Source organism: Protopterus annectens, chromosome 3.part0, assembly GCF_019279795.1.
Source record: "Protopterus annectens isolate FY-2018-M chromosome 3.part0, PAN1.0, whole genome shotgun sequence".
Classification (NCBI taxonomy): Eukaryota; Metazoa; Chordata; order Ceratodontiformes; family Protopteridae; genus Protopterus; species Protopterus annectens.
The window spans coordinates 126271797-126288731 of NC_056731.1; the positions used below are offsets into that span (position 1 = coordinate 126271797).

Sequence of the window (16935 nt, forward strand, 5' to 3'; positions counted from 1 at the left end):
AAACTTGGTGAGCCAGAGGCTGTCTACTTTGCCTGAACTTCTGAGAAATAGATCCTAAACAGTAAGGAGCCCAGCACATAGCCCTGTGGTACTCCACTGGTGACCATAGTCCGCTTTAGGCACCAGCAAACCCTGTGGTCACTGGGGCCCCATGTTTCTGGGGGGCCATCAACCACAGCAGGTAGCTTATCTAGATATTTTGTAATATGTCTCTCAAACCACCAACAACTAGTACAACAATCTTGTATACTAAACCAGGTGGGTAATAACTCTTATATATATCTTCTTTAAAAATCAAACATATCTCTGGTTATAGTACCAGTGTTTTATCAAGCAACAAACTTCATTAAATATTTTACCATTGACACAGTGCTCCTGGCTTAATTACACCATGCTTATGAACATTCTCTTCATTAAAACTAACAACATAGCCAGCTTTAGGTACCTGCAACACCCCTGGGTGCAGGGGATTCCCTTAATCATCTTTAACTGTGTGTGTGGGGGGCACAAAAGATGCTGCTGGTTGGGGAAAAATGAGGAGAAAAAATGATTAATTTCCTGATTACATTCTTTAACCTGAACAGGGCTGTGATATGACCCTGTTAGGATAAAGCTAATGAGAAGGTAAGCATTAGACAGCCCAGAAGCTCAGAGTGGCTGAGCTCAGTGCAAATCTTGGATTTTACAAAGATCTGATGCTTCTGATCTATGGGGATGTTTTTCTCTTTCAGAGAGTTTTATAAATACTGGCAGAACACCAGATACTATAACTCTCAATGTCTTTGCTGAAGAATTCAGCACAATGCCAAAAATAATAGCAGAAAAAAGGCTCAAAATCAGGAATATTTTTTAAATATTACTCTAATTCACTTATAAAGATAACATAATAACACTTTTTACATCAACATGCATTTTATTGGACAATACAAAATATAAAACTCTGATTGATGTCTAGATGTATTGACTGTCTGTATTCCTGTATGGTTTACCAGTAAACCAAACTTTTTATGAAGGACAGAGCAAAATTATGAGTAAAATCAGGGAAGGTCTGTGAAGTCAGGGACAGTGACAGGTATGCATTACTCCTCAATGAGGTAAATAAAAGAGACTTACCCCAGCTGCTATTTGACGATTGCTAAACAAAAGTCACTGAGCTCATGTGGCAGTACCAAGTTGCACAACTTATTGCTATTTGCTGAATCAAGTACAACACTATTATTGTTATGGTATGTGTGTGCGTGCATGTATGTGTGTGTGTACATGTATAAAAAATATCATTGTATTTTATCTGTGCACACACCCAATAATGCCAGACACATGCATTATTCTTCTGGGTATCAGTAAAAACTGCGACTAACAAGTAATTATATTTGAAAGGTAAAGCATAAAATGTATCACAGAACATTCAGACACTTAGATCTTCTAGGAGGCTGGTGGCCCCCACTCCCCAGACTGTATAAATGAATGCACAGGGGCTTCTTTAATCATCCGTGATTGTGTGGGGGCCCCACAAAAGCTGTTGAGGGTTAGGGAAAAATGAGGAGAAAAAATGTATACGTTTTTCTGATTATGCTTTAACCTGAACAGAGCTGTGATATGGTCCTGTTAGGATAAAGCTGATAATGGGCTCTACTCACAACAGTACACATTCTAAAACCAGCCCTGCTCAGATGTGTGTGTACAGAAAGCTGCTGTAGGCAATGTGTGTGTGTGTGTGTGTGTGTGTGTGTGTGTGTGTGTGGGGGGGTTATTACTTCAATTTTCATCAGAGTCAAACCTTAGATACATGCACAGGGGGTCATTATAGTTTGCGTTTTGGCTGAGAACAGTGTGGTCATTGTTTCTTTCACTTTTCTCAAAGGAACATCAGAGGTGTACATGGAAGGTTATATTGCTTGTGTAAGGGCAGTATACTGTCTGTGGGCAACAGATTAGAATATGTTACGTTACTGTAATCATTACTTTTTCATTTTCTTCAAAATCACACATCAGGCATGTATATAGGTAGCTGTCTTTGGGGGTTAGGGATGAGTGGTTATGTGGCATGATATGTATATGAATATCAGCAGTCACTTGAAATACATGACTGTGGCAATTTTAACACATGCTTTCATCCCGATCTAACACCAGAGCGATACATAGGTAATGACTGTCTTTTTTGGAGGTTAAGAATGCAGGCAGTATTCCCAGACAGGACCTGTGTATCTGCACAATAATTGGCTTGTTAATTTATCATGAGGAACTGTTTTGTCAGCTTTGAACAATAAGCCTTGAGCATGACTTATGTCTTCCTTGAAAGAAAAAAAAAATGAAATTCTTTTCTTACTCGTGACTTTGGTTAGGCTACCATTGGATTAAAAGGTTGGGGAAAATGCTATAAAAATGCATCTCAGAGCATCTATAACCTCTATGGCCTCTGGGAGCACTGGCTTAATTTAGTTATTTCCTAAATAATGATTATTACTGTGCTTACATGGTTAGGATAGGTGTGTTCAATACTGCATTTCTTTCCTTAATCATAATTTCTGTTCAAGCCATCATTGGATAAAAAGGTTGTGAAAAAGAAAAAAAAAATCTTTAAAATGCACTGCAGAGCATATAGAAAGTTAGGATTTCTTGAAAAAATCTGAAGAGTAAGACAAACTGTGAGAAAAGGAAGAAAAAAATAATGTGAATGGTATGGGGAGCCCAAGGTAGGGAAGACTGGAGGTTCTGTATTTGTGTGTGTGTGTAGGGGGGGGGGGTGAGGGTGGCCTGAAACCGTAGACAGTACTTAGGACACCATTTCACCTAAGTCCAGACCTGTACATAGAATTGTTGTATCATTGTTGCAACTAAATGCCAGTAACTTTAAATGTCCCTTTGTGAGGTGGACCAACATAGTGTAGTACATAGGCCTGTTGTAATGTTAGAGCATAGCAGATATGGGTCAGTCTGTGCTTACTGCTCCTAAAAGTTTGCAGCATGAACTAAAAGCTTGCTTAGGAGGGGTGACAGTGATACGGTGATAGCTAGACTGGAAGTGTCCAGGAGCCTCGGACTTGGCATTTGCTGGGGGCCTCCAAAAAGCTAACACCATCCCTGCTGGTGACATGTCTACTGATGGAGATGAAGTCACTAATTTTGACAGAGTGTGTTCTTTTGGTGAGCCAACTGGCTACCCATCTAATAACATAAAGGTTAATGGTTGGGAGAGTTTCTCAATGATTCCAGAGTGGGGAATGCCTTAGCAAGGTCAAAATAGGCTGTGTGCACTGACTTACCTTCATCAATGGCTTTAGTGAAATTCTCAAAGAAGTGTACCACGTTTAATAAACATGATTTACCATTAACAAAGCTAAACTGGGTTGCGTCCAGCATTCAGAGGTTACCGATGTCCTTGTTGATAAGGTCCATGATAATTATTTCCATGGCCTTGCAGATGAAGCTGGATAGACTTAGGGGTCTGTAGTGCCAGGGTCAGTTGATGGTCTTCCTTTATGCAGGGGAATTACTGTTGCTGGTCTCATTCTGCAGGATCATAGCCAGTTCTCAAGCTATGACTAAAGAGAATGCTAAGTGGGTCCACTAGGTCTTGTTTTAGATTGTTTAGTAAACACCTGGGATGTAATCTGGTCCCACTGAGGCTGTCTTTCTGGCCTTGGCGAGTGCAGTGATGAACTGTTCTCCAGAGATACTCGCAAAGGGCTGGTGTCAGGTATGCTTTGGGATATGGTAGGTGGAGATATGGGGTGAAGTTTGCACTGAATCTCTGAGCTAGCAGCTTGGCGATATATTCATGTGTAGTGACCCCCATCTACAACCAGTTCAGCACAGAGCTGGGCATTCCCTTTTAGACTTCAGACGTAGTTAAAGAATGCCTTATGATTATCCTTGGCTAGGGATGTCATTTTAGTTTCATAATTTGCTTTAGAAAACTTTACAAGACTTCTAATTTTCTTGTTTAGGCTTAGGAGAGGGAACTCTTCCTCTGCAGAGTGGTATCCCTCTTGCTTTTGGACAACAGTTTCTTCCTCTTGTTATAAAATCTGTTTACACTTGACATCCACCATGGTGGCTTGTTTTTACAGGAAGACCTGTCTTTGATCCAGTCAGGTACAGTAGAATTTGTGCAGTCACTTAAGTGTTTGTACAGGGTATTTGCATCCACTTCTGCATAGTGATCATTGATGTATGTGATTGCTGGTAGTATGAAGCTTTTTATACTATCACTTAGTAGGCTGGAGTTATCTTTGGTAAAGTTTTTTATAATTTTTGTTCCTGTGAGGATGTCAGCTTCAGTAGTCACCTCAAAAGACTGATTTGTGGTCTGACCTAACCATGGAGGGCATCACACATGGGGGAAGTACCATGACCCCCCCCCCATGTTGGTGAGTACTATGTCCAGAACATTAGACCTGCTAGTGGGGATGCAGACTATCTATTCCAGAGCATTTGTCCTTGGATACCATAAGAAAATAAGACTGTCTTCATGTCAGAGATCTCATATTATGCAACTGACTGAAATTAATGTTATCTCAAAGTATAAGGCTAAAGGTTGTGGAGACAGGATGGCCTGAAATCTTGCCCCATCATTCTTAGTTTCCTTATCTTGACTGTTTGTTTGATGAACTCTACTACTGTGTGTTCACCAAGTACCTTTTGTTCTAAAACATTTTAAAACATTTTTATTTTTCAGCTCAGTCAGTCATTCACTGATTTGTTAGAAGGACCAATGCTGCTTAATATTAAATGGTCGTTTTCATGAATTCAAAGATATTCCAGAGACGTTGAATATCATGACATTTACTCCTCTCCAGTACTATTTCTCAGGCTCCATCTCCTTTTGCTACAAGGGCCATACCAGTTAACTCAGGAGTACATTTGAGAATACTCATTTGGTCACCTAGGTTATATTTAGAGGAAGACAAAGAGTTTCAGTATTTAACATATCAAGGGACATTTATTCCAGATGTTTGGGAAGTGCTAGATCCAGATCCTGTCTGTTCACCATGTTTTAGTTATCTTTTGGTGATGATTTAAGTCCGATATTCTAGTGTTGAGTTTTTCAAGAGATTTAGAACAACCATGTATCTAATAACTCAGTATGCAAGACAAAGATCTCACCTCAAAAGCCTATAAGATATTGAATAAGGGGACAGAGCTTTCCGCATGTGCTGATAGCTCAGGAACTTTTGTCCTGTGATCTTTTTGGTTAGGACCCTTTGGGGTCTTTCAAATTTTTTTGATATGTCTACTGAGGGATTCACTTTAGAAGCTTGAAATACTGAAATATCAAATTAAAGTATTTTGTGCCCATAAAGTCAAATCCTGTAAAAAACGGATTCAGGTAAGTGCTTATGTGTTAATGGTTTTGGGTAGGGGCTGTGGTGTGTGTTAGTGGGTTTTGTTACTATGGTGTATGTGTGCGAGGAGAACGTAGCTTGTAAGTGGTGTTTTGTGTGTTTTTGTATGTAGTGTGACTTCAGAGTTAGAATATATAAGTAGGGGGGTGTTGGGGGCACAGCCCCCCACATGGTGGGTAAAGGGAGGCTTGCCCCCCTGCTTTTATGTATGAAAGGGCTTGTGTTTGTGTGTGGGGAGGAAGGTGTGTGTTTCTGTACAGTAAAAAAGGTAATTCAAAATCTCCGGAATGCGAGATTTTGAATTTCGTGCTTCTGGTGTTTTGTTCTTTATAGGATTCGACTTTATGGGCGTGAAATACTGAAGTTTGATATTTCAGTATTTCGAGCTTATAAAGTGAACCCCTACTGAGATATACCTCAAAAGGGACACTGTACTTAATAGAATGGTTACCTCTACAGCCCTTGAAGACATTCCTTTGGTAATCAGCTATGCTAAATAAAGGAATTCCCTGACAACCATTGTTACATGATGGTCAAAAGAGAGGGAATCATCAACCCAACTTCCTAGGTCCCAGACTATGTTCACAGTTTGTAGTGGTGTGTTGACTATACACTATCATGGTCCGGGGGGGGGGTCTAACAAAAGTGATGATACAATACTTTTTAGCATTTAGTTTGAGCTCATTTTCATTACACCAAGTTTACTAGGGAGAGTTCATTATGGGGTGGTGGGGCTGAGTGTCAGAAAGTGTCTCACCAACAGCCCACATTTGCAGTCATCTGCATACTTTGGTAGTCAGAGGTCTTGGCTTTTGCTTGGAGATCTGAAAAGTCAAGGCCAAAAAGCAATAGTTTTATAATTAAGCTCTGAAGGACACCACTTGTCACTTTAATACTTTCTGATGAGATGCCTGAAACTTACATGGTGTTTCTTCTCTCTTTCAGTCAGTTTGCTAGCCATCTTACGTCATATGGGTCAATATTTAAAGCATTTGGCCTTTGCATGATGTCATCATGGGGAGAGGTGTTGAAAGACTAGACTAAGTCAAGATACATCATGTAAACTGCATAGCCACAGTCTACAGTCTCCATAACCCTTTTAGAAAAGTTTTCCAGATTCAATAGATAGGCTCTCTCATTCAAAAACTGAAACTGTTGAGTGGTCACATCATTTTTTTTATAGTGAATGACGTCAGTTGCAATAAATGTCATGACTTTACAGATGAGGCTTGTAAGTCTGTTAGTTCAGTTGTACCTGTCTAAGTTGTAAGGTCAGAATTATGCAGGGGCATCACCACTGCGGTATACTACTCATCAGGGCTGAAAATAGCAGCTGAATTTATGTTAAACAGTTTAAGGAAAGATTATGCAGGAACATGTTTTACACTATTAATTAAGCAACCAGGTATATTGTCAGATCCATACAAGAAGTATTTTTGTTCACCCTCAGTAAATGATCCATGAGATAATTGAGGAAGAAGGGATCTGGGTATTTCAGAGATTTGGTTAGTACTTGAGTGGTTGAAATTGGCATTAAATTTGTTTGGAAGGATACTGACAATGTCTATTGGATCAGAATGAGAATCATCACTATGAATAAGTTCAGAGCAATGTAGGGGATTGTTTCTTAGTTTTCTAGTTTAACCAAATAAAGATTTACAATTATCTCTGATTTCTGAGGCCATCTCTGATTTCTGAGGCCAGTCTAAGTTCACAAACTCCTTCAGTAGACTAGATATACCCGAGGATTCAATAAACTCTGTGTAGTCTTAGCGCAACGCCTACACTATGTTTAGGTGTTTGTTCAATGAGCAGCAATCCTAATTGCATATGCATGCCTCTCATCGCACGTACACAAACCTAAGTGTGGTTTCATGGCCAACAACAGTGCTGCTGGCCAGAAAACTGTGTAAAGCAGCACAAATACCTGCAGACATGCAGATATGTTTACCTAAGGACAAACTTGTTCTGTGGGATTGCATGGACAGGCACAGTGACTACCAGGCTTTAATATAAGACAGTGCATAAAGTTCTAACACATTATAGGAAAGTGTAGTCAGTGCAGATTACTGCACAAACCTGTTTTAGACATACTGAAATAAAGTTTTGGTGGTGATCAGCAAGGGTACATAGACTGCATTCCAAATAATTTATTCTGGAGAAGTGTGTGCATTGAAAAGGGCCACATGTATGAATTATAGGAATGAAGACAGGGGAAGAGGACAAGTGAAAGATGGTAATATACAGCAGATAAGGGCATGTCAATGTATGTACACCACAAGGACAAAGCAATTGTAGCGTGAACAGTAATCACATATGTACATGTTACTGCTGTTTACACCTCCTGTGTGGGTGTAGTCATAACATCACACAGTTAGTGTATATCATGTGTCACACAAGGTCACATATAAGGGGAGATGACTGGTTGTGATATAAGCATCCTGACATGATCACTGGAGTGGACATTTATCAAGGACAGTATATACACTAGGGAATGTATGCATATTGTGAAGATGTGCAAAATTAGTTGCTTGACTATGAATATAATTTCAGCGAAGGTCTCAACCAATGTGGACACATCACACCAGGCTCATGGACAACAGTACACACAAGCAGGCAGAATCATGGACAATATCAGAATAATACCACCATTAATCTGTGTCACTGTCATAAAATATGTGATTGTGAGTTGATATACATGTTCTGCATGAACACATTTGTACAACTGCAATGATATGTCAGTAATCCATAAAGAGAATCAAGCACACCTTCCTCAATAACTGACACCATTCAGAGGTGTTAAGAGACACTCGCACCTGTAGTTTAAATTATGATCAATCCTGGCTAGTTGACAGTTTTGCATGGCGTATATGTGTCACAATCCACACTTGCACAACTGTAACCCATGGCATCAATTTGGTCAATGAGATATGTATTTACTAGGTGCATCACAGGAACACGTATCACACATGCATCTTGTATAACACCTTGAAAGAAGTGCCACCTCCTATTGGCTATGCAAGAAAAAGAATATATAGGTATAGCCAAAAAAATGTTTGGTAGCTCATTGTGGCAAAAGTGATACACTTAAGCAAATCATCCCTGGAAGATGTGTTCAGAGTTACCTGCAAAAGAGTGTATTTTACTCAATTGTTGTTGTGATGAGGGCTGAGAACAATGAGAATATAATGCCCTTTGATATCTATGTCCTGCACATGCTCAGGGATTAGCCACCACTGTGAGCACATGCTAGTGGAAGATCTGTGTACTATCTACCTGAGTACACAAGTCACATAACACTTGGTCTGCTCATAAGCATGTGCAGTCAATATTGTAAATAGTTTGTGTATTTGCTTTCATAAAGGAAATAATCCCCATGTGAAATTGTGTTCATCTACTGTGTCTCCAGGATTCTGGCAGCAATCCTTTGTGTGTTAATACTATCTGCATTATACCAGTACATATATTGGATTTAATGACTGTCCACAATTTGCACTCATCCACAAACCTGGTTAGGCACAGGATACTTAAGTTTGTCTTGGCCCCTGAGATTGAAATAATGAGCAGGAATGGGCCTAGTACAGAATCCTGAGGTATGGACCTGGTCACTTGTATCTAGATAGAAGTGACTTCACACACTTTGACATAAAGTGTCCCGTATGTGATCCATTTCTCTAGCCACTTTGTGACATAGGTGTTTATGCCCTCTTGAGGCAGTTTCGTTATAATACCTGAGAGTGGATTTCTGTCAAATGCCTTGGCCAGTTCAAGTTTTGCAGGCTATTGCTTTCCTTGTGCATGCCCCTGGTGACCTTGAAGACATCATACAAATGTAACATGCATGATGTAGCCTTAATAAATCAAACATGGATTTGGTATACAGTTGGGAGATTACATATTTCCTTTTTGATGAGGTCCATGATGACTCATTTGTTTACCTGACAAATGAGGAGAGTCAGGATTATGCGTCTATAAGCCCATGCATCATGTGGTGTTCCCTCCTGTTCAGACTGATGACTGCTGCTTTACCCCCTTCTACAAGAACATAGGCTGTCTGGCAGCTGTGTTTATTTAGGGATCTAAGTGTATTTACTACGCCAGGTTTTAAGTCAGGCTATAGGCAATCTGTGATGTTGTTAGGGACCATTGATTCCAAGTTATTAGCCATAGAGAGTGCACAGATGAGCTGCTCTTCTGAGAAGATAAATAGAGTAATGTTGGCATGTATACTTTGTCTGAAGGCCACTGATGACAGGTGGCTGAAATGTGATACAAACCGTCAGCTAGCAGATTGTCTATTTTTTCCAGTTGAGTATTGTTGGTGGCATACACAAACTGCATTTAGTTGTATATTCTCCTTAACATTTCACATTTATTTAAATAAATGAATTGCGGCAACACCTCCAAATACACCCTTGGTTATGCATCAAGTGCCACACAGTGGTACTGTTCACACAGTCATACAAGTCTAGCAGTGTCATGTAATTACATCAACTGTGCAACATATGCCTATATGCTTTTCAATGGAAAGCTGTATTTGAGCAGCCTGATCCCATATAAAGACACATTACAAATGAGTTGGCTGTGGCTAATGCAGAACAGTTACTGAAACAAATGCTGATACTCATACAATGGTGCTGGTGACCACCTCAATAATCCTTGTGAATATCAATACAATTGCACAAGGTTGCAATTTAATCAAAACATGATATTTTTGTGTATATCACATCATGTAGATGAAAGAAGACGTATGTGCTTATGTAATCAGTATGCATTTATATTTATATCAATCAAAAATTTTCCTTGCTAACAACTTTCAGTATACCATTTGGAAGGTACAGATTTTTCAGAATGCCATTTAGAATAAATTCTGCCAGTGAAGTCTTCTGATGTATGATGGAACAAATTTTTCTGGTTATCCATGTGCTGTTATAGTAGATGATATTCTTGTAGGAGGCAATGGTTAAGTCGAACATGATATAAAACTTAGGAAAGTTCTAAATTGTACTTGTGAAGTGAATCAAACTGAATCCTCAGAAATGTAAATTCAGGCTGAAAGAAGTTACTTATGTGGGTCATTTGTTTACCGATTCAGGCTTATGACAAGATCTGTCCAAGCAAGCCGCAATTCTTGAGATGCAATCTCCAGACAATGCCACCTCTTTACAACACTTTCTTGGCACGATCAACTGTTTAGGCAAGTTCATTCCTGATTTAAGTGAACTTTTCAGCATCGCTACGAGAGCTGACATGCAAAAATGTAACTTGGTCCTGGTTGGAACAACACCAAAGAGCATTTGATGTCCTGAAACAGAAACTTGCCAGTCCACCCACTTTGAGATATTATGTTCACAAACATGTAACTCTTTCCTGTGATGCTTTAAAATGTGGTCTTGGTGCAGTCGTTCTTCAACAGGGCAGGTTAGTAGACTATGCCTCTAGAACTCAAACTCCAACTGAGATGCAGTATGCGCAAATTAAAAAAGAGCTTTTGGCAATAGTGTTTACATGTTCAAAGTTCAATGATTATATTTATGGTCGACCTATTCAGATTGAGCCTGATCACCAACCTCTGGTTACTATTTTCAGAAAGCCAATGCTCACAGCTGCAGCTAGATTGCAACGCATGATGTCAAAATTGCAAAAGTACAATTTCAATATTGTTTACGCAAAATGCAAACTTCTTTATCTTGCTGATACTCTATCCAGATTGCCCAGACTAACAAGTGACAATGAGAAAGCTGATTTTGAAGTCATGAAAGTGAGAATTTCTTCTTTTATGCATCTTGATGAGCTTAAAAATCACACAGCTTCAGATCCAGTTCAACAGAAGCTAAACCATTTTATCAGTCATAGATGGCCAGCAAAACAATCTTTTTTACCACTAGATATGCTGCAGTATTTTCCTTATAGAGACAAGATTTTGATGGAAGATGGAGTCATCATGAAAGGTCCAAAAGTGCTAATTCCAAAATCCTTGCAACAAGAGTATATTAATATCTTGCATCAAGGTTACCCAGGAACTGATTCTACCAAAAGAAGGGCAAGAAGACTAGTATTTTGGCCTTCTATGTCAAGAGCTATTGATAAGGAAATCTCAGCTTGTTCAATTTGTTATAGTACTAAACTGCATCAAAAAAAGAACCACTTCATATAAACCTGATTCCTTGGTTGACAGTACCTACAGATATTTTCAAATGGAATGGTCAACATTATTGGGTATTAGCAGACTCTTATTCAAATTGGTTCAGGATTGATCTACTTCCTAATTTAGCTACCAGTGGTCATTACAAAATTGAAGAGACATTTTTATGTACATGATAGTCCACACAAAGTTGTTTTTGACAATGGTGCACAGTTTACAAGTCAGCAGTTCAAAAGATTTGCTGAGACATAGGACTTTGTTCACGTTACTAGTTGTCCTGAGTATCCACAGTCTAATGGCTTAGCTGAACGTGCAGTTCAAAGTGTGAAACAGTTGGAGAAATCCAAAAAAGACAATACTGATATTTTTCTCAATTTGCTTAATGTCAGAAACATTCCATGAGACAATTTACTTGGTTCACCTGCTCAGAGATTAATTTTGAGACCAACAAAAACTATCATGGGTGCCGTACCATAAAGTCAGGGGGAGCCCCCCCCCCCCACTTTTACAGCTGCAAGACCTGTTGGAAAAATTTAATGAAGTGGAGTTTTCACGCTAACATGGATTCGCGCATGGAAGTTAAACTAACTACACTAGCTGTTCTTGTTCTCTTATTGCTCTGTGTTACAGGAGTTATACTGACACTGTTCTGTTGGTACTGCCACAGCCAGAGTCATGCTGGTAAGGAGAGTTTTGTTCTTTTATTTGCAGGAGTAATGCTGCTCCTGTGTGTGTGTGTGTGTGTGTGTGTGTGTGTGTGTGTGTGTGTGTGTGTGTGTGTGTGTGTAAAATGCCCCAGTTAGGTATACCTGGTGGTTAGTGTTACTCAGACTCAAACAAAAGCCTGAATTCTCTACCCATGTTATTCATGGAGTTGAGTCTATAGCTCTCAACTGTCCAGATTTTCACAGAATATTTGACTCATAGTTTTGGTCCGTTCCTCTTAAAATTTGTGGTTTTCTGGCAAATCAGTGAGAACTGAATTCACTAAATAATGATAGCCCTTTAAGTTTCAGTCTTCCTATCTTTCAAGAAACACATGGTAATACAAAACACTTTATTTTTGCAAATTTCTAAGATTATACAAGCAATATTTAAAATGTGTCCCTAGTTTTGGGCCTTTGCCCCCCCCCCAAATAAATTTTGGCTTTTTTACAGATTTATTGTGCTGCGATGTTGAGAGATTTAGTTGAGTGTCAAGTGGATTTTACAAAGAGCTCAGAGCTTTAGGGGAAGAGAAGTTTAGTGCTTCTTAGGTCAAGCGGCTTGCACTGTTCGTAGCACAACAGGTAGTGTATTTGCTTTTGATGCAGAAGGTTGTGGCTTCTACTCATACAGTATGCATATGGATCACTGATACTGTACTGTGTTGTACTTTAAAGGGAGTGGATGCTGCAGTCCTATGAATGTCCTCCTTTGAAGGAGTTACCTAGTAACTATGTTTCTGTTATCAGTTTGCCTTCCATTTCCCATTGCAAAATTACTAGTTTATCATTTGTTTTAATTTAGCATAGCCAATTTATTGTTTTAGGGCAGCAGGCACTTTATTTGTAGATAAAACAATGAAATATAAAGTTTTCTAGCAGCAACCTCTTCATTAGTTGCAGATCCATTTAATGTGGAATTATTTAGATGACTTAACTTCAGCAGGGATTTTGCATATTTACTGATATTGGTGGATTGTAATGACAGAAGTTTGAGTGTCCTTTTATGGTTGAAAATTTCTGAAATGATCAGTTTTGTCATTATTGGGTCATACATTTTGTTTCATTGCTTACTAGAAGACTATTCCAAGTCACAAATTTAAAACACATTCTAACAAGTGGTGCTGTATTATACAAGGAATATAATTTAATACAATCAGGTTCATACAATCAGGAAGGCGATTCAAAGAATGCATACATGTATGCTTGCTGACAGGATGCAGGAGATCAAAATAGGGGAAGAGACCAGTCACCAATGGAGTCTGTCAGGGTTTGGTGCTGAGGCTTTTTCTGTTTGGCATATACATCTCAAAAGTATAAGGAAATACCAAAGGGCTTTGGTCAACTAAGTCTGAGATGACTGCAAGCTAGGAGAGGTATTGAATCCACAAATGACTTAGCCATCATGCAGGAATGCATGATGCTGGTGACAGTATCATGAATTGAAACTAAACTCTAAGAAATACATTATCATATCCTTTGGGAAGTCATCTACTCTAGGGAACTGCCAAATTGGAAATGCCCCCTGAGAACTGATCCAGTTGTTTGGCATTTGGGAACTTGTGTGCACAGTGACCTAACCTTTGACCAGCATGTGGCCAGAGTCATAAGAAAGTCTTTCTATATTGCACAGCTTATAAACAAATTGATTTTGACTAGATCTAGAGATGTTATTGTCCTCCTTTACAATGCCCTCATTAGGTCAATCATTTTTATAATGCCTACTTTGGCATGTATCTATCCAGACCCATGCCACAATTGGAACACCCACAGAGATACCTTACTAAAGGGATGCAAGTCCTAAACAATAGGTCTTGCATGGACCACTCCTACAGAGTGCTTAGAGGTGACATGTCTGACATGCAAGACATCCTCTGACCTAATACAGATGGACCTACTGAACATCAGCAAGTCAAATGACATCAGAAATACTCAGTCCAGGTATCTAAACTGAATGTTGTGGAGAGATGGATATAATATCACAGAGGCTACCACTGTTCCAGCACAGATTATCCATTCAAATAAAACAGAGTTCATCCCTGTCTACATTCAAATGCAACTTGGATCTAAGGATGGGTAATAGAAAATGTACTCCAGGATTCCGCCTCATGCCACTAATTGTTAGAGGCAGTTCCTAAATGCTGCATCCCTTACATGAGTCCCCTCAGATTATTTATAGTATGATCACATTTATTCTCACTAGGGCTAATATATAATTATCAGCCATGGGATATTTAAGACCAATCACGGAATGTTAATTCAAGCACCAAAAGGGAAACTGGCTAAGCTTAAAATGTCCTCCAAGTGAACCTATGCTGTGGTAGTAAATAGTTTTAAAAAATTGCCCTTTTTAGATCACTAAGTGCCCCTCTCACACTCTGCCCTCTTGCCTCTGAGAACTATACTACCAATCAGTAAGAATTTGTTGATTCCAAGTGTTGAAAACAACAAAGCAGTACACGCTCAACTCAGGAAAAAGTGTTTATCACAGAAATTCCATTATGATAAAACCAGCAAACATCTCAAGCCATTAAAAATAGAGACAGTGAGGATGCAGACAGCAAGAGGTTTTGATCGAATAGGACTGTAAAACATCTATGTCAGGAACTGAGATCGTACTTCATTGAGTCACAAGGAATGGAATTTAGGCAGAATTGGACACATTTATTGCTGGTGCCTGAGCCAGTGTTACAACATCTTGTCTGTAATGGAGACTGTAATTCTCAGAGTATGCTATCAGATGTTCCTGTTCCAGAGAACCAATTCATCTTCTGTTCCTGTTCCTGAAAGTATCCCTGAAGTTCCTGATGAAGAGCATTCCTCAGTGACTGTCCCTGTTGCTAAACCCAATACTGATTATTATGTAATGAGGACAGGTCATATCTCAAAACCTAATCCTAGATGCGTGGCAATCTGAATATGGTTGTTATTGTTTATATGTTTATATAATTTGCATGTGTATCTGATTGTCATTTTTCATTTGCATGACAAAATAGTCAAAGAGGGAGGATATAGATCGTAGAATGTGTGTGTTGTCCCTTTAAAGCCACTGTAACTCGTGGGCACATGCATATAAGTACTGAGCACGTGCAAGCAGAGTGCCATTTTGTGTAAGCAGCCAGAATGAAAGCATGTATGCGTGTAGCAGTCAGTTAATCAGTTTAAGTTTTATGTTCCAATAATCCATCCTGATGTGTTTGTGTGTTAATAAACATCTTAAACGAACACCCAAGCCTCATCATCTTATTTGAATACAGAAGATGAGCAACACATTATATACTTATTGTCATATACAGGCACACACATTTTTTGTGATCAGCCTGGATGCTACTGTGTATGTGAATGTGTTCATATTTGTGAAGAATTGCTGTCCACATTAATACATGTATAAGAAAATCTGAATGTCTGCTGTCATTATAAAGGTGTACATGGTATTTAACAAAGCAGTTTTGCTATTTATTTCTGTAGTGTAATTGACATTTGGGAACTAGTACTGACATACCAAGCTTCAAGTACACGAGTACAGGTTACGCATGACAGTGCAAATATGTGTTAAGTCAGTAAAAGTTGCCTACCTTTTGGTTGTGTTTTACATGGATCATAATGGGATGAGACTAACTGGGCAGTAAACGTAAGTAGTACATGCTAATAAGCACTTTCCAAAGAGCACTGCTGAGCAGCTCATTTGTGCGATCGATGGGAAAGTGTTTGCACATGCAAGATACACATTTAAAGAATCCTGCTGAGAAGTATTTATTCATACTGCCTATGGTAGACACAGTTAACCGATACTATGGTGTTCATAACTAGTTCATATCAGAAATGTTGTGTCATAAATTATTTAACATTATCAAATTATTTAAACTGCTTTCCCCATTTGCGTGCTGTTAAGTGAAGAGCAAATGCGGGTCTCTGCTTCACTGAGAAACCTCTGAGTGTTCTATTGGTTCGCTTTCCTCCATGCAAACATGCTAAGCAGAAAGGTACAGCAGTCAGCACTTTGAACAGTAATGAGTGAAAGAAAAGTGCCTGCTGCCTGCCTGTCTCAGTGGCAGCAGATGTAATAGCAGTAAACTCTTATTTTGAGCAGAAATGATACAGGGTTCAAATCCAGCTCTATTGAATTTTTTACATAGGTATTCATGATGTAAGTAAATAGTTACATGTGAGCTACTGGAAATGAGAGAGGGAATGACTACAATGAAGTACTATATAAAAACAAACAGTACTCATTTGATTCCTGTCAACAGTACACATGTGGATTTGCATATTTGGACATTTGTCAGTCTAAATAAATATTATATGCAATTTTTAATATTAGTGCCTTTACTCTACTTTAATTGTGTGTAACTGTGTGTTACTTTATTATAGCAAGTTTAAGCAGCATTGCATGGAGGTAACTACATAATGCCATAAGACATGATGACCCATTCACCGTCACTCAGCTTTGGTCAGTGATGCCAAACTCAGCACAAACACAGAGGACAAAAAGTGAAGGGCTCCATTGGGGATTTATTATTTAAGTGTGTGATGAGTGATTCTGTTTTTGACGAGAATAAAAGTGTGAAAATGGAGTAGATAGAAAAGTGGTGACATGGGGGCAAGAAGGTGGAAAAACAAGGGGGAAGCAATATAGGAATGTGCAGGTGAAAATTAAGAAATAACCATAGCGATCCACTTGTTCAGCAGTATGCAATGAACATGAATAGAATATTGGATGAATCTGGACTGTCACCTCAAC

At 38.9% G+C, this 16935-nt stretch overlaps 1 protein-coding gene across 1 annotated transcript in view; it reads right to left on the reverse strand.

Annotated features, from left to right (window-relative positions):
* Positions 1-16935, reverse strand: part of LOC122796782 (macrophage mannose receptor 1-like) — a 2734532-nt gene that overhangs the window by 1799271 nt on the left and 918326 nt on the right. Inside the window, 1 exon segment of the mRNA XM_044065509.1 lies at positions 14887-14908. Within this exon segment, the coding sequence (XP_043921444.1) occupies positions 14887-14908 (22 nt within the window).